The sequence below is a fragment of the Ruditapes philippinarum genome, unplaced genomic scaffold, assembly GCF_026571515.1.
Source record: "Ruditapes philippinarum isolate M1 unplaced genomic scaffold, ASM2657151v2 ctg3210_1_1_1_1, whole genome shotgun sequence".
In the NCBI taxonomy this organism is placed as follows: domain Eukaryota; kingdom Metazoa; phylum Mollusca; class Bivalvia; order Venerida; family Veneridae; genus Ruditapes; species Ruditapes philippinarum.
The window spans coordinates 20,070-46,268 of NW_026852736.1; the positions used below are offsets into that span (position 1 = coordinate 20,070).

General features: G+C 32.1%; 1 protein-coding gene and 2 long non-coding RNA genes across 3 annotated transcripts in view; 1 reads left to right on the forward strand and 2 right to left on the reverse strand.

The window, feature by feature from the left end:
• LOC132722740 (uncharacterized) overlaps positions 1-24,026 on the reverse strand; it is a 31,944-nt gene extending 7,918 nt beyond the window's left edge. The window contains exon 1 of the mRNA XM_060707285.1: positions 23,823-24,026. Coding sequence (XP_060563268.1) covers positions 23,823-23,834 — 12 coding nt within the window. The 5' untranslated portion in view covers positions 23,835-24,026. The remainder of the gene's footprint in view (positions 1-23,822) is intronic.
• On the forward strand, positions 5,173-7,977 carry LOC132722734 (uncharacterized). The gene is made up of 5 exons (XR_009624655.1): positions 5,173-5,380; positions 5,589-5,706; positions 6,042-6,114; positions 6,336-6,516; positions 7,196-7,977. It is a non-coding gene; the product is annotated as an uncharacterized LOC132722734 (long non-coding RNA).
• LOC132722730 (uncharacterized) lies at positions 8,115-12,319 on the reverse strand. The gene is made up of 5 exons (XR_009624654.1): positions 11,928-12,319; positions 10,343-10,399; positions 9,718-9,759; positions 9,349-9,387; positions 8,115-8,858 (listed from the first exon to the last, which is right to left on the reverse strand). It is a non-coding gene; the product is annotated as an uncharacterized LOC132722730 (long non-coding RNA).
• Positions 24,027-26,199: the final 2,173 nt, after the last annotated feature.

Below are 26,199 nucleotides of genomic sequence, written 5' to 3' on the forward strand. Positions count from 1 at the left end.
ACGGCATTTAATGAAGTTTTAAAGATAATTATTGTTATTTAAAGGATATATAAAAAGAAAAAATCACTTTCAGAGAATTTTTTTTATTTTGTCATTTTTGTGAAGTTGGCGGCCCAGCGGCCTGGCAGCCAAAAATTTTAGTGTGATGGAAATGTTAATTTTACAATAAAACGGCATTTAGTGAAGTTTTAAATATAATTATTGTTATTTAAAGGATATATAAAAAGAAAAAATCACTTTCAGAGATTTTTTTTATTTTGTCATTTTTGTGAAGTTGGCGGCCCAGCGGCCTGGCGGCCTGGCAGCAAAAAATTTTAGTGTGCTGGAAATGTTAATTTTACAATAAAACGGCATTTAGTGAAGTTTTAAAGATAATAATTGTTATTTAAAGGATATATAAAAAGAAAAAAATCACTTTCAGAGATTTTTTTTTATTTTGTCATTTTTGTGAAGTTGGCGGCCCAGCGGCCTGGCGGCCTGGCAGCCAAAAATTTTAGTGTGCTGGAAATGTTAATTTTACAATAAAACGGCATTTAGTGAAGTTTTAAAGATAATTATTGTTATTTAAAGGATATATAAAAAGAAAAAATCACTTTCAGAGAATTTTTTTTATTTTGTCATTTTTTGTGAAGTTGGCGGCCCAGCGGCCTGGCGGTCTGGCAGCCAAAAATTTTAGTGTGCTGGAAATGTTAATTTTACAATAAAACGGCATTTAGTGAAGTTTTAAAGATAATTATTGTTATTTAAAGGATATATAAAAAGAAAAAATCACTTTCAGAGATTTTTTTTATTTTGTCATTTTTGTGAAGGTGGCGGCCCAGCGGCCTGGCGGCCTGGCAGCCAAAAATTTTAGTGTGCTGGAAATGTTAATTTTACAATAAAACGGCATTTAGTGAAGTTTTAAAGATAATTATTGTTATTTAAAGGATATATAAAAAGAAAAAATCACTTTCAGAGATTTTTTTTATTTTGTCATTTTTGTGAAGTTGGCGGCCCAGCGGCCTGGCGGCCTGGCAGCCAAAATTTTAGTGTGCTGGAAATGTTAATTTTACAATAAAACGGCATTTAGTGAAGTTTTAAAGATAATAATTGTTATTTAAAGGATATATAAAAAGAAAAAATCACTTTCAGAGATTTTTTTTATTTTGTCATTTTTGTGGAGTTGGCGGCCCAGCGGCCTGGCGGCCTGGCAGCCAAAAATTTTAGTGTGCTGGAAATGTTATTTTAACAATAAAACGGCATTTAATGAAGTTTTAAAGATAATAATTGTTATTTAAAGGATATATAGAAAGAATACATCACTTTAAGAGAATTTTTTTATTTTGTCATTTTTGTGAAGTTGGCGGCCCAGCGGCCTGACGGCCAACAATTTTAATGTTATTGAAATGTTATTTTAACAATAAAACGGCATTTAATGAAGTTTTAAAGATAAACATTGTTATTTTAAGGATATATAAAAAGGAAAAATCACTTTCAGAGAACTTTTTCATTTTCTCATTTTCCATCGGGAACGAGCCTTAGCGTTTGGATTTCTCTATCCTCTATCCAACCCAATGATAGCTTATTTATCTCACTCACCTGGACACACAAGAAATCAGTGAAACTACTGGCTACGCGCATTACAACGTACCTAGCTTTGAAAAGCGGGGGCTAGGCGCCTGACTTTCTATGATTAAAAAGCATTATGTACGTCCGCAGAAATCCTAGTGACCAAGTTTATGTGTGATCCCTCATCAAAAAGCAAGGTTATCATGATAAAATGCATCAATATTAAAGTTGGAAAGTGTCATAATATAAGTGTTTATAAGGAATTCGGTCGGTTGACAAAAAACGTTTATCGTTTACAAAGCTTTTTCTACTTATTCGGTTAATTTGGCCGAATATTCAATTAAAATATATCAAAATGAGATTCGTCATCAACAAGCATCTATTATTGAGAGATAATAAATCATTTCCGATACAGGGGGCCGTCTTATCAACGGTCGTACGACCGTTTTTATCGTACGATTGTCGTACGTCGATCGTACGATTTTGGCGGTGTCTTATCAAACGTCGCAGATTTTCATAATCGTACGATTATCCTAAGATCATGCATTTTTTCTGCGATCGCTGAGAAGCAGTCGCAGATCAAACAAAATGGCCGCCTTACTACTTGTAAACGAACGCCGCCGAAGAAAATCACGCTGTTTTTCGGCAACGAACGGTTGATATTGATGATTTAACGATCGAGAAGTCATTTCCCGATACAGACTCAATAAAGCAGCAATAAAGAGTTGGAGGAGCTCTGTCGGGCTGACCTTTCCCCTAAAACGGATAGATCGCAGGCTATTTGCAGCATGACGAAGGTAAATGTATCGAAGTTTCACTGTATTTATTACGTAACAAAGCAGTTTGACCTTAACCTTGATTTATTTTTAGCCCAAGCATTATGGGTAAACATGGCGCTGTGTTATGTGTATACATACAAAAACATTAGGCTTGGATCCATAATAACAAGGCTTTAATTAGAGCTTTGATAACAATGCCGTTGTAAAAGAAAGGAAAAGTGATGTTATTAACAAATTCAATAATTCTTAATAGATCTACGTCAGAGGAGAGGAATTTCGAGGAATTTGGTTGAATTTGTAGATATTATGATCCGTAAACAAGGAGTGCATAGCCATAGGCACAGGATGATCTGATGATAGGAGGATTAATTAAACCAGTTTCATTACCTGTAAAAATGGGCAAACGTGTTTTGTTATGAAATGTAAACACTGTTCATTTTACATTTAATGGCTGGCAATATCAACAGTTGCTGAAGTTACGAGAAATCAGTAATAAACGATAAAGGATTAATAATTTATGACATATAATAGCACTCGTCCATGTCGTCTATTATTAAAGCTTATCATAAGTATAGCACTAGCAGGTAAGAATAATTTCTTTACATGATAGCTAATAAGTTCTGAGTTTCACAGCCCATTGAATAGAAATGTCATATTTTAGGTATCATATGTATAATAATTAATAAAAGCCAACACTTGTTAGTTTTCTTTTTATTTTTTTACATGTGTGTGTTTTTATTTATCTCGTGGCCACGAGATACTATGTCGTGGCCACAAGTTACTAAGTCACAGTGACGCTAAGTGTAAAATTAGCGACAAGTCATTAAGTTGTATAAATTGCACTTTTACAGGCTGGTGAAGTAGGGGTATCCTTGTACTACAGCACATGTCTAGTTAATTGGGGAAAGTAACATAAATGGTGTAATCTGATTGGTTATTTATCACATGACCACGACTTAGCTATCTCATGGCCACGACATAGTATCTCGTGGCCACGACTTAGTAACTCGTGGCCACGACATAGTATCTCGTGGCCACGACTTAGCTATCTCGTGGCCACGACTTAGTAACTCGTGGCCACGACATAGTATCTCGTGGCCACGAGATAAATAAAAACACACACATGTCACATTTGTGCCACCGTAAAAATCATATAAGATCTAGATATATTTTTATCAAAGTAATTTTTTTTCAAGCACATCAATAAAGCAATTCGACTTTCTTTCATTGTAGGTTCTTATTGGACTTCGATACCTCGCAAAAGGCGATTTCATATCAGAAGTTGGAGACCTCCACGGGGTGTCTAAAGCCAGAGCTGCCATTTACATTCACCAATTCATACGAAGTGTAAACCTTCGATTAAATATATTAGGTTAGTATGTGGAGCTGTACACATATACAAGTAATTTTACTTACTTATAATAAATTCTATAATAGGACGGGGTTATACTGAATCTAATTCAATTTAATTTCTGAGACACTTCATCAATTAGCATCCATTGATATTCTCGTGATTACATTCATACACAGTAGTCTATTGCTCAATACAAATCTGTTCAAATTTTATCTTTTTTTCACTAGATATATTATTTGAAAAAAACTAAGGCAATCCTGTATATCACAGGTAAATATGCACCACATGTTTGCTGTATGTTTGGTACCCCATATGTAAAACATATGTGTTTCATGTGTTTTGAACAACATGTGTTTTAAAACATGTGTTTTTCATATGAAAGATTAACATATGTAAACAGTACCATATGAAAAGCATGTGTCAACAAGCATATGTTGAACTCATGGTTATCACATGTTTTTATATGAATAAGTTTTCATAATAATGTAAAATATATGTGAACTTTCGTGTGTTTTTCATATGATAAATCTATGTATTATATATTCTGCAAACTTTACACTTTTTACAGTCCCTATTAGATTCTAAATGATTGTACAAAAATTCTGTTCATGCATCTATGTGCAACTTATGGTTCTGGGAAGAATAGTGTGCCATTCATTTTTATTCATGATTTTTTTCTCCCTTTGTATATTTTAGTGTTTATTTAGTGAAGGAAGCCAAAATATGGTGACCCATAGGGAGTTACCATCATATCATAAAAATGATGCTCAAATTAAGATTTATCAATTTTGTAAGTATTTAAAAAAAAAATTTCATGTATATAAAGGGAGGTGATAAAAAGATTATTTTCTACTAAGTCTGAGTCAAATTTTTCAATAAGAAATGAAATGCATATATTTTGATTATTACATATTGTATGGACAAATATTTGAAGTACATACTTTACATATTCATCAATGTTTGAAAATTGTTTTATAAGCATAATTATATACATATTATATATATAGTTTTACTTACACGTGGTACTGAACACTTAACACTTGTAATGAATTATCGAATTCCAGCAAACCAAACTCTGGAACATAATTTACCATTTGTAATGAAAATGATAATTTTTTGTGAAAAAACATAAGTCTATATCATGCATGTAACAAACAGTGACCTTTTCTTGGCCCACCATATGAAAAACGTGTTATTCATGTGTATCCATAAAAAACATGTGTTTGCATCATATGTAAAACATATGGAGCACTTTTCTGGAAGAAACCATATGTTTTTTACCATATGTAAAACATGTGGGTCACATACATTTAACATGTGGTGCATAATTTACCGGTGTACTTACATGGGTTTTGTCTGATATAATCATGGCACTTTCTGAACTTTGAAAAAAAATGCATTATGCCAGCTCTTTTTGTTTTAAGAATAGTTTGTATTCACTGTCTTATGGCTCTAACTTGTTCATAATGTTTTTATATATTAGATAATAATGGTAGCAATATGATATTTTATGGGGTTTCATATAGCAAAGGAAAACCCTATTCCTACCACTTCTTTAATCAGTACATATACTCTTTTCATTTAACGTCTATAATTAAATACCACTTATACTTTTATTTCAGATTTCCAACTGAGAGGTCAAGATTACATCATTTGAAGAGGAAATTCTATGAGAAATGTAGAATCCCAAACGTAATCGGTAATTGATCATTAATTACTGGACATTAGTTTCATATATACATATATATTAAAAGCAATGTTTTAAAATATAATAATTATGCTTTTGGAAATGCTTGTTACAATGTTTTATGTTTAAAATCATTTGATATCATTTCTACAGGCACAAGTGGCACTTCTTTGTATACAATCCTTACTAAGAAATATCAATTCAGCTTCTTTTTTTGTAGGAGCAGTAGATGGAACCCTCATCCCTATTCAGGGTCCAACACAGGATGAGGCAGCTTATGTCTGCTGAAAAGGGTTCCATGCTCTTAATGTTCAGGCAGTAGTCGATGCTGAAATGAGGTACACTATTTTATGTCAAACATTCAAGTCCTGTGTTAAATTACAAAAAAATTATAAAATAGAATCTAATTTAGTTTCTTAATCCAAGAAGTGTCCCAGGAGGAACTTATTTTCATTTGACAACTGTTTAAATCAGTATAATGAAGATGAACTTAACATACACTTTTATAACATTAAAATGCTAAGGAGAAAAAAGGGAAGCATACTACTGGCAATTTATAAAAAAAGTACAACTTCAGATAAATTTATTAAATCAATATATTTCCTGTAGATTAATGTATCAAATTAATGTAGCTGTTGTAGATTTACTTATCAAATAAATATACTTCTTGTAGATTCACAGATGTTGTTTCAAGGTGGCCTGGTTCACAGCATGATGCGGCCATTTTCAATGCTTGTGGGTTAAAGGTGAAATTTTTCACAATCAATTTCTCATGACATGACTTAAAGCTGCATTACCCTTAATGGACTTCTAATTATATTAGTAAATGCCTGTGCTAACATCATACTAAATGTTTAAGGACAAAAATATTTTTTCTTTCTAATTTTATCTAACTTTTGTGAATTTTCTAAAGAAAACTATATGTCATCTGAAAATAACTGTTTTCTGATAACCTATCATTTTTCAGACACATTTAGAACAAAGTAATAATGGGTTGTTATTAGGGGATAGTGGGTACCCTCTAAGGAGGTATCTCTTGACCCCAAAGGTGAATCCGACAACACCACAGAGGAAGCCTTCAATAAACACCATAGCAGAGGCAGAATGTTGGTAGAAAAAGCCTTTGGTATACTGAAGTCAAGTTTCAGGTAAAATATTGCAAATCATTCAAAGTAATTATTGTATTAGTTTAGTTTATACAAATTTATTTTTAGTTCGATTGTGTAGTAAGCTATAAGCTTATCTATAGAAACACTCTCAAATCCGTTCCTGGTGCCAAGCAGTACTGAGCAATGGATGTTTCTTGCTCAAGGAAACAACAGCGTGGCCCTGACAGGATTTGAACCCACGCGGTCAGCAATCCTTAGATTAATAGTCCGACGCGTTAACTACTCGGCCACGCCGCCAAATTGTATTGATCCATTTTATCATAATATGTTACATGACCTGTATTGATAATGAATTTACAATATGTTTAAATGATGCTGTCCCAACTTTGATCTCTACTTCTGGCCCTATTTTTGTGAAAATGTCATGCCACTGAAGTAATGACATACCACATGAAACAAATAACATACATAAGCCGCGTCACGACAAAACCAGCATAATGGGTTTGCGACCAGCATGGATCCAGACCAGCCTGCGCATCCGCGCATTCTGATCAGGGTCTATGCTGTTCGTTTACAAACCCTATAACAAGTAGAAAAACTGTAAGCGAACAACATGGATCCTGATCAGACTGCGCTCTGGTCTGGATCCCTGCTGGTCGCAAACCCATTATGTTGGTTATGTCATGACGCGGCTCATATATTTATGCCTTTATTGCAGATGCCTACACAAAAGTGGTGGTGTTCTACCGTTTTCACCAGAAAAGAGCAGCCAAGTTGTGGTAGCATGTATGAGGCTACATAACTTTTGTAAAACTATAGGAGTACAAGAGCCTGTGGAGATCATCACACAGGATGATGATGATGATGATGATGATGATGATGATGATAATAATTTACCAAATGGAGATGACAGAAGTTATAATAACATTAGACAGGAATTAATTAATTTATTCTGAAAAAATGTTTTTAAGACATAGAAATTAAAAGCACCTATGTATTACTTAAAAGAATTACTTTCTATTTCACATAAACCAAAATTAGCACAGTACAGTAGTTAACTTATTGTCAGAGTCAATGTTACCTTTGATAAGAAAAAATTATATTTGTAATGAATAATAAAAATTAAAGGGGTTAAGTAGTAATATTAAATAATATAAGTAAACTATACAAGTGAAAGCTATTCAGTTAATCTGTTGAATATTAATTTGTGATTTCATGAAATACATTAATTCATTGAATCATTGTGAAAAATAACTACTAAAAATATAGCTTTCAGAAATATCCCCTTGTCTTACAACTATAAATATTAATAATTCAAATACTGCACATTTTTTAACATAATTTTTCATTGGAATACAATGATGTTTAAATTCATGATTGAAGATTTTTTTTCCCTCTAAAAATGTTGTTTGCTGTATTATGACTTTGTTACAAAAGATTTCTGATAAGTTATATGGCCATTTAAAAGAATTTGTTTGCAAATTATAACCCTCACCTTGTTGACTAGGTTATATAAGCAAACAACCATTTAAATGGGGTAATATAACCTGTCAAAATTCTTTTTTTAACTAATAGTATAACAAGTTTCATGTTGATGTCTTTTTATAGCTTTTAAATCATTCTATGTTACAGCAATTATGTTAAAAATTCTAAATTGCCTAAAATTCTAAGTTTAAAAAGGACTTAACTCTTGCAACTATCATAATTGCTCAACTGTTACTTCAAAACAAACATGGTTAAAACAATTCAAAATACAGATAGGACAGAAGTGTTTCCTGATAAAAATAGACACCAACACTATGTTAGGGAGGGTGGGTGCTTAAATGAAAATTTTACAATGACTATAAATTAATGATTAAGAAATAATATATCCTAAATTTTGATTTTTGTGCTAAAAAAAACACTGTTCGAGTCCAGATGTAAGAAATAACATCACGGGGCAAAGCCCCGTTGATATAATGCTGCACATCTGAAGGACAAACATTGATTTTAATTTATCAATGGTTAAATTTACTGATTGAGATATATTATTTCAATCCTAACACATGTCATTTAATAAATGCTGCAGTACCCGATATTAAGCTAACTTTTGCCTGTAAAGTTACCATATTAAATATTCAGCTCGTAAAATTTTTAATGGTTTCATCAAATGTCCAAATTAAGAATGTAAACATTGATTTTATGACCATTATAACACACAATTTCGGTTCTTCTGAGTTCATAAGGGAAACATACATGTCGTGTTAGAATTTTAAATAAGTTTGTCTTATCTTTTTTTTATGCCATCTAAAGACTGATTTAATGTTTTAATGTTGAATTCAATTCTGTCATAATTGCAGTCTGTTGTTCAACAAGTTGATATATGTCATCCTCTGTTTTCTCTGAAAAAATGAAATCAAAATAACTCAGTCTAAAAGATTGATGTATGTACAATTTTCATGTACATACTTAGTGGAAACAAGTTTAGATATGGTCAATTTGCAAAAAGTGCATTTAAGTTACAAGAAATTACTTCCAAAACACACTGCATTATATAAATAGTTTATATTCTGATTCAATGTGCAAGTACTGTATTTCAATGTACTAATAATGCCTCAAATCAAGTTATGGGGGTTTTTGTGTATGAGTAGTTAGGTTGTTTTCTTCACATCACCTGCCCCACACGGCTGTGTGTTTAAAACCAACAGAGACTTTGGTTTTTTTTCCTTTTGTGGTAGCTACACGTATCTATATCTTATGGGTGATCTGTGGTTCTACTCAAGTGCATGCTTTTCAAGGCCTCAGTTCGCAATCACTAGTATGTTCAATCATGCAAGTTAATAAATGAATAATAATAGAATTGGAGTAATACTATAACATAATAATACTTACTGTCATATTTTGCCTTCTTTGGCACTGACTCATTATCACCTACAATTTAATGTGCATGAGTATTATTGAATTATTTCCAGCTTGAATAAGAAATAAAACGACAGTTGTTTATGTTAATGAAGGTATTTTTTCATAAATATATATGTATACAAGTTAAAGATTTTAGAAAGCTTTTCTTTTTGAGTTTTTGGCACACTTAACCTCAGTTAAATAGAATGCAACAATCCTATCATTTTTTATAAAAAATGACATTGTGTGACTATAAATAATTTCAACAATACATGTCAACATATATTATTGATAAGACATTATGTACTTTGTTAAATTGCTGAATAAACATTATGTAAAGTTAAGTTATGTTATTCTTACCTTCAAATCCTTTATCCTGCAAAATTTCCTTTCTTCCCAAAGCTAAAAAAAGAAGCCTGTATTAGTTATTACATAACTTAAAGTACAAGTCACATGTCCATAAACTGCACAATGTGACATGCTAACTAATAAATGTGAATCTTAAGTATGTAACCTTCTGGTATAAGTATGTAGCCTTCTGGTATGTAAAATTATGTAGTCTATGGATTGCTGCATAATTCACAATATTTGTGTGTCTTTTCTAATTGTATATTTCTGCTCATGACTGTATACCTTACATGTATATAAATATGTATACATCTACCTAGATACCTATTATAGGAAATGACAGCTTAGTTTATGTAACATTATAATGTTAAATCACAGAAAAACAGATACACTAATCTACTATCATCCATAATAAATTCCAATATACATAATAGCATTCATGACTGAAAACGTTGACTGCTTGACCAATGAAAGAGGAAATATTAAACTAATTTTGAGTAATTAGCTTTTGTCAATTAAGGATATTTGGAAACTTGATAATTACTGTAACATTGAAAATAATGAAATTTCCGAACAAATTATAATAAATGTATTATCAACATGCTCACAACAATAAAATTTATATACATGTACTTACAGTTTGTCTCACTTCCAACAGGAAGGTCTGGGATGGTAAGGCCAGGATCATTATTTTCTGAAAATGGAATACATTATACAGTTAAATATATAAATATATAACAAACACATTCTGACTTCACACAAAGTAGATATGTTATATTTAAAATTCTACATGTTATAGGTGGTCACAATGTAAATATTAAGAACCATTAAAAAACTGGCATTTTTTTTTAAAAAAAAGAAAAAACTTCATTTGGACCGTTTAGGGCAAAAAAGCTTCCCATAAATACTTCATTTAAATTATTTTATTCATTCAGAAATTTTATTTCCATTAAAATTTTCAATAATTTCTGTGTTTTAAAATATTTACTTAAGGTAAAGATATAAAATAGTAAAATTTTTTTAAGGGGGTTTAAGGGAAAACATGAAAAGTTAAAAGTGAAAATTTAAACGTGTACATATTTTATTTGAAATAAAAAAAAAGGTTAAAAAGAACAAATTTAGAAAGAACGATTAAATAACGAAAAAAGGCACTTTTGGGGGCATATTTAAATTTAATTTTTTTGGAAATTTTAAAACCCATGTGTTAAAATAATTTTTTGATATTGTTTGGGAAAACCTGTAAAATAAATTAACAAACTGAAAAAATTTAAAAACAGCACAAAAATGTGCAGTGATGTGTTGTTAAGGTAGCAAAATGTAAACAAAGTACACATGAAGTATTTTGACTTCCATCACAGGACCTTGAACTTATGTCAATAAAAAATGTTGTTTTTTTTTTCTCGAGACATTAATGCTGTTATTGAATAACATAATTTCAAGGTCCTGTACAATATACCAGTTCACTATAATTATACCAATTACCACCATAAAGTATTTGTTTAAACTGTAACAAGCATTTCTGATGCTTAATTAGGCTTTAAGTAAGAGAAGTATATTGAAACAATAACAGCTCCCTTTTATTGATTATACTTAAACAATAAAAACAACCTTGTTTCCTCAAAACAGAAGTAGAGTTGACATGTACTGTACATGTTCTAGTCCTATGAGAAATATACAGTTGCTGTGTAATATGCTGGGCTAGCAAATCATACATGTGATTTAACAGATTCAAAATTGTTGGATGCAGAAAACAGCCCCAGAAGTATTAAATATACAAATGTGACAATGAGTGGCATGATTCATTACCCTAACTAACAACTTCACAGTGGCCAGTGTTAATTTTATACTATAATGATCCAAACCAGTCAATTTTATAGAATTGGTCAACTTATAGAAAGTGGCAATTGGTCGAATTTATTTTATGTCAAAATTTTGTAAAATATGCTGAAAAATGAATGAAAGAAATAACATAAAATATGGGTCAAAGTAGTTACATACATGTATATATCAGATATGTCATTCTTTGTATATTGTGAAATAGAACTAATCCGAGAGTAGATCGAGTGACATTGAATCAGTTCCGCTACAGACCACGGCTGTAATTTAAGCCTTTTAGATGTTTTAAAGCGATATATAAAGTTTTGCAAGTACAATTTATGTAAATATACATGTAAATATCGCAAATGATCGTAAATGATCTATTAATAAAAATTGCTGGTTACCTTTCCACTACATTCGCCCAAAACCGGGCTTTGTCCGCGGCCGTAAGTGTCTGTGAAAACTTGCCGGTGGCCACATCAGCATTTTCACATTTGCTAATGAGCATATCACGCTCATCAGTTGTCCAATTAACTTTTCTTGCCTTGTCAGACATCGCTGAATTGTAGCACACGTCGTATTTCAATTATGACATTAAAATGCGCGTTACCTCCTTTTTTGAAGAGTATGTGTTAGTGCGCAGGCGTAAGAATCGTACGCTTATGAAAATTGTAAGATTTTAGGTTGAACGTACGACCGCGTTGATAAGACAGTCTTACGATCGAGCGTACGACAATCGTAGATCAAAATCGTACGCTAAGATTTCCAAAATCGTACGATCGTTGATAAGACGGGCCCCAGGACCTTATCTGTTTTAATGTTGGTTGAAACAGGTTTGTACCTTAAAGATTAAAGTGATAGCGTTTGTGTAGATGAGCTACGCAATTCGCGGGTCAGTGATTTCCCGCAAATATTACGAAAATTTTCAAACAATATTTTTTGTGTTTATTATTTATATCTGATACATAGGTAAATGTGTTGAGTTCGTCTAAAATAATTATTTAGTGACGCAGTGGTCAAGTCAACTATAAGGGTGTAAAACAGTTATCATATTGTATTTATCATCTTTTAACGATACAAATAAACAAAAACTACCAATTTGCCAACTGTCCACTTAACGCAGTAGGTAAGACTGTCATTTAAATTTCTAGTTGAATATCAATGCAAGGCAGGTTCGATTCGCAAAAATTATTGCTGTATGAAGAATTTTTAAATGTACTACGATTACCTAATATTTACAATTTGAATATATGGATCAAGATATAACATTATTTTTTACTTTTCTGATAATGCTTTCTCCTGATGTGTGGCGTTTTCTCTAACTGTACACAAGTGCATATCAACCCGTGTCCAAAAAATATCTGATGCATTTGTAACTATTTGAAACAAAACCGGTCAAATAAGAAAAAGATCCATTAGACAGCCAAATGTAATAGTACTTATATATATAACCATGATTCGACCATGAATATAACACTTAAACGGTCGCTCTGTCTACTGCGCTATCAAGGCACATAAAAATCTCACGTTTTACTTTGTGTTTAATTCATAAGGAATCAGCTTGCCTTACTTTTTTTATGGAAAGCCATGGCTGTCTTATATTGCTCTTTTTCAATTTATTTAACCATTTGGACAATATATAAGTTCGCTTCGACTATATGAATTGAAAACACCTTCTTATTTAACCGGAATCCATTATATTAATCCACAGCTACAATATATGAAACCATACCGTCAGTGTATGAAACAGAGTTAGCAATATATAAAATGATTTTCTCGATATATGATTCCAGTTTTTCAATATATGGTACCAAAGTAGCCATGTATGGAATCAGATATCCTTATATGAAACCGAAATTTCAATATATTAATGCATTGTTCACTATATCTAACCAACTATAAATTTATAAAACCAAAGTAGAAATATATAAGTTGGTTATCACATGATATGATACCAATTCTTCAGTATATGGTACCAAAATAGCCATATATGGAACCAGATATCCTGGTATTAAACCGAATTATCAATATATTAATTGATTTTTCAATATATGAAACCAGTGTATCAATTTATGAAACCAAAGTAGAAATATATAAGTTGGTTATCACATTATATGATACCAATTCTTCAATATATTGTACCGAAGTAGCCATATATGGAACCAGATGCCCTTATATGAAACCGAATTATTAATATATTATTTCATTTTTACAATATATGAAACCATTTTATTAATGAATGGAACCAAAGAAGCAGTATATATGTTGATGTTACATTCTATGATAGAAATATTCATTATATGGAACCAATTTTAGCCTATTTTCAAGTCAAAAAGTCACTGGGTTCTGTTATAACAATGCATACACTTTTTCATGAAATTAATTATTTGACTGGTTATTTTGAAACTTTGTGAGTAGATTAACATTGATGTGTCCTACTGGCCATGCCCATTTTTGATCAAAGGTAAAGGTCGAGATAAACTTTTGTTTAAATATGTTCTTGTTTATGGTCAATACGACTTAGAAGCTTAAATTATGACTTTGAAATTTTACATACACCTCGTACATAATATAACGATAAGTTTTGCCTGCCCAGCCCATTTTAAGGCCAAAGTAATTGAATGTGACGTTAAATTCAAATATGTCCTTATTTAGAAAATGTGCAGTTTGCCATTAGTAAAGCACGCTGGTCTTTTGACAGTTCAACAACAAATATTGGCGCGAAACTGTAATACCGGTGCGAGGATAGAATACAGCCTTTAAAAACGTCCCGTCAGTATAATGACATTTTGGTTCAACGCATTGCTCATTTGGTTCCATATATTGGAAAAGTGGATTCATATACTAGCAACCTATAGCAAGAATTGGTATCATATAATGTGATAACCAACTTATATATTTCTACTTTGGTTTCATAAATTGATAAATTGGATTCATATATTGAAAAATTAATTGATATATTGATAATACGGATTCATATAAGGATATCTGATTCCATACATGGCTACTTTGGTACCATATATTGAAGAATTGGAATCATCAAATTGAGAAAATCAACTTATATATTGCTAACTCTATTTCATACACTGACGGTATGGTTTCATATATTGTAACTGTGGATTAACATAATGGATTCCGGTTAAATAAGAAGGTGTTTTCAATTCATATATAGTCGAAGTGAACTTATATATTATCCAAATGGTTAAATAAATTAGAATGAACAATATAAGACAGCCATGGCTTTCCATATTTTTTTTCGCATTGTTATCAATCTTTGTTATGTAAACAAAGGTTAACCTCCAACTCGATAACGTTTACATTAACGGGCCATGCCATTATGATTTAATGGGTTGTGCAAGTTATTCAGTTATTTCACTTTGCATTTTTATTGATATAAAAAATGAAGGTGGATATGGATACGTACAACTGAGCAGCGTAGTGGTTAGAGAGTTCTGATTATGAGGAGAAAGTTGGATGATATATTCTATTATTCATTTAGTGTTAAGTGTCTTGCTCAAGAAAATAATAGAAAATAGCAAATGCAAAATTATAAATAATTACCTAATCTGTGTCGCAATTACAACGGTTAATGATAATAATACCTGTCATATATATATATATGTCAGATATTTTTTCTTGCATATTGTAAATATTCCATTATATTTTTAATTCTTTATCTTTATTTTCAACGCAAATTGATATCATTACAGCCGTAACTATTTTCTTACAACAGCGTATGAAATTGCAACTTCATTCATAACGGAAAAATGACGTCATCCTAAGCGTGCCGTTGTACAGCATGCGACTCGTCTGGCACCCCCTCCCATGCCAGATGAAATTTCCGGCATGTGTAAAACACACGAAAACGCCTGTTTGCTATGCAACTCCATCATCTTCATAAATCATCGATCGGCTTAAACTATTTCGCAATACTTTTTGGCTCTTCTCCAATTTCAGGAGGTAGACTGGTACACTTGTCTCCGATCAGTCGCAACATTTTGGCCCTTTGATATTATTATAGATAATAGCCGAGGCAGTTCCGAATGTAGCTGAGGACGTTCCGCAAACTCCTCACAGTGATTACCTCCCTTGCCAGAATTGTAATCACTGCCTTCAAAGACGTCACATGATGATGAAAGTCACATGACGTAACGTCGAAATTCAAATGTAAATATCGACCGTTACAAAGAAAATCTAACGTTATTTTTCTCTTTCTGTTTTATTTTTTACTTTTAGTGCCTACGTTCCATATAGTTTATTAAAAAATTATCGAAAGTATAGAAAATAACGAAAAATAAATTCAAAAGCTAAAAAATATAAAATATCAAAATATCGTCTCGGTAGAAAATAATCTCATAATTTTTAAAATTATTTCTAAATATTTATATTATTTATTTATTTATTCATAAACATTGTTAAATAAATGAGAGAAAACTTATCTGATAGATAAAAGCAGTAGATAAAACAATTTTTGAAAAAATATAGTATATCAGAAATTCTGATATATTGGGACCTTGGTGGCAGAGATCTACGCCGAAGAATTAAGGGGAGATCACTGTGTGGAGATTGGACGTTCCGATTGTTCCCCTAGATTGGAGGTGGACTGGTTCTCTGTCGAGTATGTCTCATGTGTCCTAATGGGCTATATTTTTACGAGTTTTTCACAAAGTTTACTGTACTTCACGCATCTTCATAATTATTTAGATGAAGATCAGCGCATCTTCATATATAAACGAAGAGGCGAAGATTGATTGCGAAATAGCATGAATAATAAAAGAAATGCATTTCGAAAGGGCCTATACAAGTTTTCTTACATAAAGTTTAAATTAAATTCCTTTAACGGCAAACATTCACGAATTCGAAAACCTAGGTTAACGCCGTTTTCCGGTACTTTCTTTACATAGCTGTGGGAAATTCCGTTAATGGAGTGTAATAACGAATTCTTCGTTTTTGGTCGTTATTGAATCAACAGATACTACTATGTAGGAAAATAATTAAATATCATTGTAAGAATAATTCCATACAAAAATAAAGTAAAATACGCAAGTTTAATCACAAAAAATATCTCGTTATTTATTATGGAAGATGCCACTACGACTGTTTTTAATTTCATTGAATTTCATAATAAAGAATTCAATTTTATAAAAATTTGCAATAGTTGTTGAGGGAACATTGATAATTTTCAATCATGTCAAGTTTTTTCACCTTACACGGCGAAATAATGATAGAAAAGTAAATGTTCCAGTGGTATGTACTTCATTTGGTGAAATTCCCCGGAGGTAAACCCGTAACATACCGGAAAATGGTGTGACGAATAAGTCTATAAACTGAAGTCAAAGTGAAGGAATCACATATTCATATATGAAGCAATAACCTTTTAAACATCTTTAATAGATCCATGGAAACAACATGTATTTAATAAATAGGCGATGCAATTGCGTTGTTTTTTGTTTTGTTTTTTCTTTCTTTCTTTTTTTTGCTGAAATCACAAGAGCCTGACCCGGTGCGTAGTTTGCGTAACGCACTTACGTGAGTACAATTTATCGAGGAAAATGAAAATAATATATAATATGATGTGAAATTATCAGCATAACAATTGTAGAGGCATACATATTTGATGTGTCGTATAATAGGTCAGGATGTGGCAACTATTGATCAAATGGGTATTCTTCTTAAGTTCAGATAATCTTTATGTTCATTAATGTGTTCGTTTAAACATATGCATTGTATATCTCTTTACATTTCAACACATTTTTATCTTTACAGACCTTAAATAAATATGCGTTGAACACTTTCAACTTCATTATAAACATATACATACAAACTTGCATATCATAAATAACTCACATGACGTCACTTATTGTCCAGAGACAGCGACATTATTAGCCGAGAAAATGTTCTAAGACTAAGACTACATCCTACTTTATTCGAAAACATGTTTAATCCCGCAAATTTCGAAGCGTCAAAATGAAAAATAAAATAAAGTTCAATATTTAAAAAAATAAAGATCGCGATACTGAAATGGTGGAATGGTCTAAGTATGTGCTACCGAGTCATTTCCGACGGTTTTCTTGTTTTTATTATCCTTAGTTTTCCTTAGGCTGCTAGGCTGCTAGCTTCACAAATTTCGAAGTGTCAAAAAAAAATAAATAAATAAAAGTTCAATATTCAAAAACGTGGAATAGTCTAAGTATTTGACTCATTTCCGACGGTTTTCATGTTTGTACTATCCTGCTAGGCTGCTAACTTCACAAATTTCGAAGCGTCAGAATGAAAAAAAAATGTTACGATAAAGTTCAACATCTTAAAAAATAAAGATCACGATATTGAAAAAGGCGTGGAATGATCTAAAGAAGTGCTACTAATGTATTTCCGACGGTTTTCATGATTGTACTATTCTTAATTTTTTTAGGCTGCTAAGCTGACAGGCTGCAAGGCTGCCAACTTCAGGCTGCTGGGCTGCGAGGTGGACCCGAAACAAATTATTTTAAAACTTCATAAAGGACCATTCATATTTGTTACAGAAATTGTACACCATATATTATAAGCCTGCGTTCAAGTCTGTCATTCTTATGTGCTTCTGTTCGGCTGATCGATATTATTAAAAACATTTCAATAACTGTAAAAGTTTACAAGGTCACCAACTTCACAAAAATTATAAAATAAAGAAAAAAAAATGACAAAATAAAAACTTTCTCTGAAAGTGATTTTTTCTTTATATGTATCCTTTAAGTAACAACAATAATCTTTAAAACTTCATTAAATGCCGTTTTATTGTTGAAATAACATTTCTATAACATTAATTTTTTTGGCCGCCAGGCCGCCAGGCCGCTGGGCCGCCAACTTCACAAAAATGACAAAATAAAAAAATTCTCTGAAAGTGATTTTTTCTTTTTATATATCCTTTAAATAACAATAATTATCTTTAAAACTTCAGTAAATGCCGTTTTATTGTTAAAATAATATTTCTGTAACATTAATTTTTTTTGGCCGCCAGGCCGCCAACTTCACAAAAATGACAAAATAAAAAAATTATCTGAAAGTGATTTTTCTTTTTATATATCATTTAAATAACAATAATTATCTTTAAAACTTCACTAAATGCCGTTTTATTGTAAAATTAACATTTCCATCACACTAAAATTTTTGGCTGCCAGGCCGCTGGGCCGCCAACTTCACAAAAATGACAAAATAAAAAAAAATCTCTGAAAGTGATTTATTCTTTTTATATATCCTTTAAATAACAATTATTATCTTTAAAACTTCATTAAATGCCGTTTTATTGTTAAAATAACATTTCCAGCACACTAAAATTTTTGGCTGCCAGGCCGCCAGGCCGCTGGGCCGCCAACTTCACAAAAATGACAAAATAAAAAAAAATCTCTGAAAGTGATTTTTTCTTTTTATATATCCTTTAAATAACAATATTTATCTTTAAAACTTCACTAAATGCCGTTTTATTGTAAAATTAACATTTCCAGCACACTAAAATTTTTGGCTGCCAGGCCGCTGGGCCGCCAACTTCACAAAAATGACAAAATAAAAAAATTCTCTGAAAGTGATTTTTACTCTTTATATATCCTTTAAATAACAATATTTATCTTTAAAACTTCACTAAATGCCGTTTTATTGTAAAATTAACATTTCCAGCACACTTAAATTTTTGGCTGCCAGGCCGCCAGGCCGCTGGGCCGCCAACTTCACAAAAATGACAAAATAAAAAAATTCTCTGAAAGTGATTTTTACTCTTTATATATCCTTTAAATAACAATAATTATCTTTAAAACTTCATTAAATGCCGTTTTATTGTTAAAATAATATTTCTGTAACATTAATTTTTTTGGCCGCCAGGCCGCTGGGCCGCCAACTTCACAAAAATGACAAAATAAAAAAATTCTCTGAAAGTGATTTTTTCGTTTTATATATCCTTTGAATAACAATGTTTATCTTTTCAAACTTCATTAAATGCCGTTTATTGTTAAAATAACATTCCTACCACATTGAGATTTTCGGCCGCCAGGCCGCTGGGCCGCCAACTTCACAAAAATGACAAAATAAAAAAAAATTCTCTGAAAGTGATTTTTTTCTTTTTATATATCCTTTAAATAACAATAATTATCTTTAAAACTTCATCAAATGCCGTTTTATTGTTAAAATAACATTTCTTTTTTAATTTTAACATTAATTTTTTTGGCCGCCAGGCCGCTGGGCCGCCAACTTCACGCCGCCAGGCCGCCAGGCCGCTAGGCCGCCAACTTCACGCCGCCAGGCCGCTGGGCCGCCAACTTCACGCCGCCAGGCCGCCAGGCCGCTGGGCCGCCAACTTCACACATCTCGTTTATCATGTAACCTTCGATGTGACACAGTAATGTCATTCCATGAAAAGCAGCGACTGGTCCCGAAGTAAAATAATTCGTTTGTGTCCTAAACGAGAAAACAATCGGCGGAACTAAATAAAATGGAAATTTGAAAGGGGAGTCTGAGGTTATGAAACCTGTGTATTACAGACAAGACGTCAAAAGACAAATTAAAAACGCAGGCAACATATCCTAAGGGTGATTATACAGTATTAAAGTAGGAATACTGGAAACACCCAAGTTGAAAAATGCCAAATGGAAGAAACTATAAGCAACACATAACATTTATACACAAAAATTATGTCGTGCTGAACGATCTTCAAGGATCGAAAAGTATAACATCATTGATTAAATGTACGGAGATACTTTTTACAGCCGCCACAAGGCACAAATAACACGGATGTGACAATAAAATAGAGACACACGTTGCGCACAGAAGTAAAATTGGTCTAGGACAGGTCATCGCTGTACTACATATAGAGGTGAAGAACCTGTGTTTTGTCGTGTTAAATATGAAGATGATTACCATTGCTATACACTTCAATGAATAATTATCATAATGCACTGAGCAACTGACTTTTAGTTCAACAGATTTCAAAGAACAAGGGAAGACATTCATATCAGAAATTCAATTGAAACAAATTGAACTATTTATATGTATTAAAATGTTGATACATACATGGCTTTGAAACAGATATTGTAAATGTATATAAATTGAAATATTTGTTTAAGAAAACAGGAATTTGTTTCGTTCATAATGTTTAATAATATGTTTGCCATTATGCCTATTTGTTTAAATCTATACGCGCAAGTATGAATTTAATTTTCTAAGAAGAAAATTGTTTCAATTCTTGCTTTTAATATTTAAAGAGCAATATTAATATGAACTTTTTTAGTGAAAGATATCATTCCTTAATTTTTGTTGGCGGGAGTGTCGCGAATTGCACGGTTTTGTATTATAAATACATCTTAAAAGTTACATGGAAATTTAAGTTGCATAGGTTTGCTTTTCAACGATCATGCATTATGTAATTATTATGTAATTATGTAACTTACTCCAAGTTCGTATTACTGCTAATCATGAGAATTATGTCTGTTTGTATTTTGCGGGAAATTATTTCACTTATGAATTACTCCATAGACATGATATTTACCTATTTTTAATGACATTCATGTCTCTTTAAATTGGCGGGATAAAACACTATAAAAGTGAATTACCATATTTGTTATGTAGTGAGTGTTCTAAAAGTTTCGATAAAACGTGATTTAAAAGTGAAGTTGAATGTAAAAGTGAAAATTAAATCTGGATTTAAAGGTGATTGTTGTTGTTTTCAATGTAGTAAAAGTTAAAAGGAAAAACAGTTTTAAAAATCTGCTACAACTAACACTTAGTGCTGTATTTTGAGATTGCAGATTACTTCGTGAATTGTTAACACGTGACATTCATATATTCTGGTGCTAACCGTTTAAAGCTTTGAAGGTGTGCGTTGATTTTTTTATTGTCTGTATTGCACTGGAAGCCAATGAAGTTCTTATATGTTATACGATCATAAAAGCGAGGTTCTGGTAGTGACGCGGATAGCAATGATTTTAACGATATGCCGTTTTTGGTTATTTTTGAGGTATTGTTAACAGTATTGCGACGCAGTAATCAAGCTATGCGCGAGGTACTCAATACCGCCACAAGTTACTTTCATGCATCAATTGTCAGATAGATCTGATTTACCTTTTTACCTGAGGCCCACAATGAAGACTGGGCTTGCCCAACTGTGTTGCCTCATTAAATAAAGTCGTTACGTACTTACTTACTTACTTACTAACTTACTTATAAGCTGAGCATTAAACATGGTTATGTGTGAATCAATATATGTCTAACATTAATAGATGGTTAATTTTCAATTCACCAACGGTAACCAACAGAATGATAGTCAATGTATTTAAAGTTATGTGGAGATGAGAACAGAGTCTTAGATAAGATTTAAATTTGATGGTTGCAATGATAGAAATGTGTTTATATTATCTCATTTTCTAGTGTCTTTGATAGTAGTGTCTTTGATATAAAAAGTAGATTTAAAACAGGTTTATTTAATAAATTTTAAGATCAAACGTGTTACAAGATGAACAAATGTACATTCACTGCATATATTTACAGTTATTGAGATAACTTAAACGGTCACAACTTGTTTTTTATATATCAATTATCTAAAACTCATTGATGCCATCACTATTTAGTGTTGAGAATTGAGTACCGCTCATGTACAGACTCAATCAAACCGAGTCTGCAATTCTCTTGTAATTGTGTTGTGATTAATGATTCCGAGGGATCACTTTGTCTCCAGCTTTTCTGTTATTTCAGATAACAAAAATGAGTTTTCACAATTTCTTTCTCATACATTTAATTTATATCTGTTTTAAAATAAGTAATCTAGTAATTCAAAATCTTGGTAAACATTTTCACTGTTGTTAATTTATCGATCGTTTTAAGAAATAATTACAATTTCATACTTTGTGTTTTACTAATTAAAAGCTAAACGATAGGAAAATAGTAATGCCTCGATGTGAAGAATACAAATAATAAACACATCTTTACGTTTTAGTATTCACAAGTCTTGCTATTACTTCGTATTCTTATGAGTACTTATATATCAATAAGATAATCGTCATCATATAGCTATTCTACTTATAAGTGTACTCGGTCTAAACCCTATAAACCGCATATCAATAAATAGCACGTAACCAATATAGAAATTAACTACCCTGTCTAATTCATAAAGCACATATCCGAAAGCCTATTTTATGACTGTACGTTAAAATGTTCATTTTTTATCCAAATATTTCGTGCATTATGATCGATAATCTGATAGTACTTATTAAATAAATGTTTTATTTGTTGACGTATTCTAAGGGTTAAATCGCTATCAACTAAGAATTGTTAATGGTGTATAGTCAAGCCAATACGTTGTTTAAAGAACAAACAGAAATAGTTGATCGTACAGCGTCAACATCTAGATATTTTCGGACACATATTAACGTTTTCTTTATTTTCGCTTTTTGTAGCACTGAACTCCGTTCCGATCATGCCTTTTGCACACAAATGCTGAGGATATGTTGCTAAACTGTTATATTTTGTATATTTGTTGAAAATCGTAACATTTTAACTTTCGTATTTGCTATGAGATATTTTCTTAAGTTAATTGACTAAAACTTTCTGAGATGATGTTAACATAGTAGCAGAGGAAGTCAACGTGACATTGTGCAGACACATCATCAGAGATTTGAAATATATGTAATTAGTTAGCCTATTCATAACAAAATGCAAATTATTTGACATGCGCGTCAACTCAAACCAATGTCGTTAATACTGAAAATTACTAAGTAACTAGAGTAAATAGTTTGTAAAATTAATGATTTGTTGAAATGTTAAATAATAAACATAACGGTTATATTTGTGAATTATTATCCATTAGCGTTTGGAATGAACCGTCTATAAAATTTGTCACAGACTTTTGGGACAACCCTCGTATCTATTAATTTGCATAACTTACAATAATCAATAATGTTTACACCAACACTCGACTTAATTACATCATTTATATGGCAAATATATTCCTTCTTATTAAAGATTAAACATACTTTATCATACCCTCAACATAAACTGTTTTCTTTTTTTGTCAAATTTTCATCCATTTTTTTCTTTATTTTTCATTTCTATATACATTGATTTTCCACTTTATAGTACATTTATTTATATCTGGATGGTTACAATAAATACTTTTGTTTCTATAAAATCGCATATCAATGTGATGTGTAATTATAACATGCTTTAATACAATAAATATTTAATTATATAAATAAATTACAAATTATTCCCCTTCAAAAACTAATTTAAAATAATTATTATTATAAATTATTAAGAAAAATATTAATAAATAGATACATTACCTTTAAATTCATTATTCATTTGACCGTTTTTCACCACAATAAGTAAACAATTGACAAAATGCTTACTTTGCTTTAAGTAATACAGACTTATTAATTATCTTAAAGCGACACAGTGCTTGAATATTCTGTATGTAACAATTTCAAGGTAGTTTCGATTTTAAAATGCATGTAAATTTCTTCCTTTCTCGAAAACGCTACGTGAAATGTTATGATCATGATCATAAATATTGTAATGGGATAGGTGAAATCTTGTGGTATCACATAAAAGATGATAAAACAGACATAAAACGTAATTTAATATTTTAACAGATATAAAGAGCGCATACAAAAGTCCTCTGTTCTGTGTATCATTAGACGATTTTTGTATCAGATATTAAAATAAAACAGTGTGTTTGTGTGCGCGCGCGTTCGTGCGTGTGTGTGTGCATATGTGCGTGCGCGTGTGTGTGTGCGCGCGCGTGTGTGTGTGCTTAAAAAGGAACCATCCGCCCTTTCAGGCACTGAGAGTACGGACCTCGGACATGTACCCAATCATATGGATAAAAAAGCCTTGGCCTTACTGACAAAGTTCAAAGATCGAGACCTAAGAGAAATTGTCACAGGGGATGGCACGTGGCTTTATTTCGAGCCCGACAATAAACTCAGTAACAAAATGTGGGTAGCTAAAAACAGCGATCGCCAGTTGTTGCTCGACGTAGCAGTAGCGTTAAAAAGCTATGTATGCTCTATTTTTTGAGTGATGGAAAAGTGTCCCTTTTCACTGTGCCTGAGAGAGGTAATGTCACTAGAACATTTTATCATGACCACGTTTTCACTGCTGTAGTTAATCACTACATTTACAAAAGAAACCCTAAGGGTAGTATAAAAATTACTCCATGTTAATTCACCTGCGCACCAGTCAGCTTTGGTACAAGATTATTCACACGTCTGGAGTAGAGAATTGAGGTTTTGCTAGTCTAATAGTCCTGGCCCCTCCCCTTGTGACCTTTGGTTAAATCCATACATCGAATCATGCCTTCGCGTCTGTCGATTCGAAACCCGAAGCGCTCTCTTCCAATTTATAAACAGTATACCAATAGAACAGTTAAAAATAATGTTTTTTTATGGATTCTGAGGCTAGAAAACTATGTAGAGATCCATGGCGAATATTTGGAAGGACTGAGAAATGATCTTTTTTACAGGTATGACTTATCTATTAAAACGCTCTGCCGTTACCACTAATAAAACTAGAACTGCCACTATCATGGCGTGAATTCCCCCGCATACCACTTTGTCACAATCAACAGTGGCCATTTAGAGCTCAAGGACAACCTCCCTGCCAAATCTGAGGTTACTAAGCCAGTGCATTGCTAAGTTATGTATTCTACATGCTTAAAATGTGAAAATGTCAAAATCAATACATTGCGGACAGGACATTCTTTAGCAATTGAGAAGAAAAAGCTTTTTTTGTCAAGGTCCCTGTGACCTTGACCTTTGACCCAGTGACCTCAAAATAAATAGGGGTCACCTTATAGTCATGATCAACATCCATGCCAAATATGAAGACTGTGGGTCAAAGGAATCGTAAGTTAATGGGTGGACAAACTTTTTGAAGTCAAAGTCCCTATGACCTTGACTTTTGATCCAGTGACATCAAAATCAAAGGGGTCATCTACTAATCATGATCAACATCCATGCCAAATATGAAGACTGTGGATCAAAGGAATCTAAAGTTATTGGGCAGACAAACTTTTTGAAGTCAAAGTCCCTGTGCCCTTGACCTTTGACCTGGTGACCTCAAAATCAATAGGGGTCATCTACTAATCATGACTAACCTCCATTCCAAATATGAAGACTGTTGGTCAAAGGAATCTTAAGTTATTGGGCGGACAAGCTTTTTGAAGTCAAGGCCCATGTGACCTTGACCTTTGACCTGGTGACCTCAAAGTCAATAGGGGTCATCTACTAATCATGACTAACCTCCATGCCAAATATGAAGACTGTGGGTCAAAGGAATCTTAAGTTATTGGGCGGACAAGCTTTTTGAAGTCAAGGCCCCTGTGACCTTGACCTTTGACCTGGTGACCTCAAAGTCAATAGGGATCATCCACTTATCATGACTAGCCTCCATGCCAAATATGAAGACTGTGGGTCAAAGGAATCTTAAGTTATAGGGCGGACAAGCTTTTTGAATTCAAGGCCCCTGTGACCTTGACCTTTGACCTGGTGACCTCAAAGTCAATAGGGGTCATCTACTAATCATGACTAACCTCCATGCCAAATATAAAGACTGTGGGTCAAAGGAATCTTAAGTTATTGGGCGGACAAGCTTTTTGAAGTCAAGGCCCCTGTGACCTTGACCTTTGACCTGGTGACCTCAAAATCAATAGGGTCATCT